Raw genomic sequence first — 3,863 nt, 5'->3', positions numbered from 1 at the left:
AAAACTTTATTTCTGCTAACTAAACTGAAGTTTCCATAACTACATCCCTATGTCCATCAGTTAAGATTATTAAACTTTTCTAATTAAGTTAGTAAAACTCCTTTTGCTAAATTCTGTTAAATTCTGTTCCTGTTTTTTTTTTCTCCTTGAAAAAATATCTTTTAATAATAAATATATATTTCAACAATATATTTTATAGAGTATAGAGTTGAATCAAAGAAAATTGTTTTACAATGTGCAGATGTAAGGCATAAAAGTGTATTATATGTTTTGACAAGTCATGCAAGAATAATAAATAAAAATGTTAGAAAATTCAGTGGTTTGATCTTTTGACATCAATGTTGCACATTTAGGGAAGTAAATGTATATAATATTAGTTTTTGCTGATGCTAAAACAGTTTGGTCAGATGATAATTTCTCAATTCCATCACGCGACCAGCAAACTCCACCAATCACAGCCTAGAATCTGTGTGACTTTCTTTCATATGCTTTATATTTGAGTGCCATAATCTCTTTGTATTTTAATTCACCATGGCCAAGCACTGGTTAGCAGCTCTCCTAACAGTTCTGTCTTTGACTAAGTCAGGTCTCTGCGAGAACCTTGGATCCTGCAGGATTGTGTGTGACCCTTCCACAGTCCGTTTACCTGACCGAAGCAATGGGCTGGTCATACCTCTGGCTTCATCTGCAGCAGGACCTGCTGGTCCACCCGGGCCACCAGGTAAAGCAGGCCCTCCTGGTCTACCTGGACCCGAAGGAAAGAGCTCTATTTCAAATGGAGGAGTCGCATTTTATGCCGCCCTGCAGGATGACTTTGGCAGAAATGAGGTTCTCAAGTTTACTGATGTGCTAACAAATCTGGGAAGTAGTTATGCCTCCTCGACTGGGACTTTCACCTGTAAAAAAGCAGGAGTGTACTACTTCATCTATCACATTTTGAAGACTGGCCAAAACCTTCGAGTAGACCTGGTTCTTAATGACCAAACAGTGAGTTTACTGCATGTTAACTGCATGTTTGCACTGTAAAAAACAAAATCCAACTTTAGTTTTTCAGATAAACAAAAAAAAAAAAAAAAAAAAAAGGCTAACTTGAATTGTTACGTTGTTACAGCTAATTTGCTTGATGTTAAATAAACACAAAAATATTTTGCGGCTAGTTGCTTTACCTTTTTAAGTTTACTCAACTTTGGGTGTGATTGAACATTGTGTGTTCTATATTTAAGCATAATAGGTCATGCTACAGTATATTGTGAATATATTAACAACTGGAGGACATTTCTAGGCACAATGTTTCATTTTCTAAACATTTTCTGTTTTAAGCTTAATTGGCATTGTCACATTGTTACACCACAGTAGTGACATTTAGAAGAGATTTCAGTTGCACATGTTAATATACAAATTTTGCTGTCCATTTCAAGCACATAAATTCTGAATAGGCCTACAATTTAAACCCTAACTCTTTCTGTGAAGAAGCATTGGAAACTACTTTCTGTCAGACTGGTTAAATTATTAATAGCATGCTCACCCCTGAGTGCTTAATCCAATGTTTCTGAGTCAAAAGCAGGTCACTCTTAAAGCCAGCCTTCATGAAAAATTAAGCATCTAGAACAGAATAATATTTCATCTTTTTCTTAATCGCCTCAATTTGTAGTGCGCACTCTGGTCATGCAACGTGATCACATAGGAAATGCACCCATAATTACTGACAAGCAGCATCCCCCACCAGACAATTTTGCATCAATTCAAATGCATAAACCTTTCCCTGTGGCGCTACTGATGGCACATTGTGTTAGCAATCTCCGAGACATAGGTTTTGGTCCAATTAAAACTAGGAAGTGATTACATTCACTCCGAGACATGGACTGCGTCCAAATATGCATACTTCCCAACTATATAAAGAATGCCAAAAGCAGTATGTCAGTAGTATCAATAATCAGAATTCATAAAAGAGTAGGTGAGAAATTCCCGGATGACCTACTACAATTATTCTGAAGTGTGCATCCACTGGACACTTTACTATCCCAAAATCAGTGAAGAACCATGGGTCGGGCGGCTCTTTTCAAGTGTAAGTGCTATACGGATATACAAATAAGAAATAAGAAAATAAGAAAGTTGGTCCTAGTGGTTAAACTGAGCTTGTTTAACAAAATCAAGAGTCAATTATTTTAGTTGTTGTTAGTTATACGTCAAATATTCATGTCATGAGGCAGTGCCCACGTTCCAGGAGGAAGGGAGAACAATCCTGATAGTCATGATGAAAGGTAACATCAAACAGAATTTCCAATAATAAAGGCTTAAAAGTGAGTTCCGAATGATCCTTATTGTTTTATCCCCACACCTTTTAGCCCTTCAAAGCTTTCACAGTTGATTGTAAAGTCTTCGAAGGGAATAGGGCATAGGGACTATCACTTCTGAATGGAACGCACCCTGGAATTGCGTTAAGCACAGATCGATTTCAGCAGCAGAACTTTCAACCTCCTGTTGCTGAATTCATTGTGGGAGCACCAGTACGCATAATAAGAACATCACATTTCTATGCTATACTATTACTGAAAATAGATCAGAAAAATATTATGGGAAAAAAAAGAATAATAATAATTATGTAAAGGATTCAAAAAATCATCAGTTTCATGACTAAATAAATGGAAATGAAAAGGATAGAATAAAAAAACTGGTTGACTTTCTATTGTTCTGTGTAGGTTGTGGCTAGTGCAGCTGCTGTGGACATCCTCCATTCAGACACTGCAAGCAGCAGTGCAGTTCTGCAACTGAGAGTTGGAGACCGGGTCTTTGTTCGGCTGAACAACAGTGAACTGTCCAAGGAGACACAAAACCGCTTCAGTACCTTTACTGGTTACCTGCTGTACGAGATCTGAGACAGACAGATGTGACCTCTTTCTGCTTTAAATTCTTTCTTTCAATTTGAAGGAGACTTCTTTGCATTCAGACTGTGGGCGTTTTATTGAATAAAGAATGAATTCTCTGGCAATCTACCTGACTGAAACTTTTCATTTCTTGTAGAATCAATTTTTCCGTTTTGTAGAAGGCCAAGATATTGGCGAGATCCTTCACAGAGCACTGGCACATATTACACTTTGACTTCATGGCCATTAAAGGTGTCATACAGAATTCAAAAATTCAAAACGCCACCTCACTCACAACATATTAAAAGCCCAGTCTCACTAAAGTCAGTCAAGTCAGCAAAGGACTTTAAATCAAATTCTCTATCAAGAAGCAGAGAGATGAAATCCACCCCTAGAATACTGATCTCACTAAACTTTAGAGCTGACAAGAGGTAATCCACTTAATATTTAACATTCTGTAACTGCTGCTGGTAACTGTTTAATGAAAATAGGATGAAAAACACCACAGGCTGTCTATGTTTACAGCTCTACAATATTAGAGAATTTGCACAACATTCCATTCCATTTCCCAACCTTTGTACCATATCTGACAATTGTTTTTGTTTTTTTGTTGTTGTTGTTGTTTTTACCCCTCCAATCAGGTAGCTAGGGGCTGTGGTAGCTTCATGGTTACAGATATGCCTTGTTCAGATTTGCCTGTTTAAACTCCTGAGGAGATATACAAATGGAAAGTCTTTCTCTTCCGGGAAAACTGACCAATAAATTGATGGCGCATCTCTTACTAGGGCTTTATAAAATGGTGCATTCATGTCCTCCTGGGAAGTTCATACATACAAGGTCGGAATTTGGAAATATGATGTTATGTGCGTTCAAGTTATTTTAGTCAGAAAGACTGGACCCATTTGCATTTTTATATTTCTTTCTCTCTTTTTCACTTACTAGTGAAGGCAGGAAGCTTTTTTAGGACCAATGAAACAAAATTAAGAGCAAACCCACGCA

The 3,863-nt window shown here is 37.2% G+C and overlaps 1 protein-coding gene across 1 annotated transcript; it reads left to right on the top strand.

The window, feature by feature from the left end:
• The first annotated feature begins 510 nt into the window (after window positions 1-510).
• si:dkey-5n18.1 (uncharacterized protein LOC570444 homolog) lies at window positions 511-2,993 on the top strand. Its single transcript, XM_051645667.1, has 2 exons — window positions 511-987; window positions 2,700-2,993. Exons 1-2 carry the CDS (start codon window positions 532-534, stop codon window positions 2,874-2,876), a joined length of 633 nt encoding a protein of 210 aa, XP_051501627.1. The 5' UTR covers window positions 511-531; the 3' UTR covers window positions 2,877-2,993.
• Window positions 2,994-3,863: the final 870 nt, after the last annotated feature.

Source organism: Myxocyprinus asiaticus, chromosome 19 (assembly GCF_019703515.2).
Source record: "Myxocyprinus asiaticus isolate MX2 ecotype Aquarium Trade chromosome 19, UBuf_Myxa_2, whole genome shotgun sequence".
Classification (NCBI taxonomy): domain Eukaryota; kingdom Metazoa; phylum Chordata; class Actinopteri; order Cypriniformes; family Catostomidae; genus Myxocyprinus; species Myxocyprinus asiaticus.
Note: the sequence above shows the minus strand (reverse complement) of the source record. Positions and strands in the feature narration are given on the sequence as shown.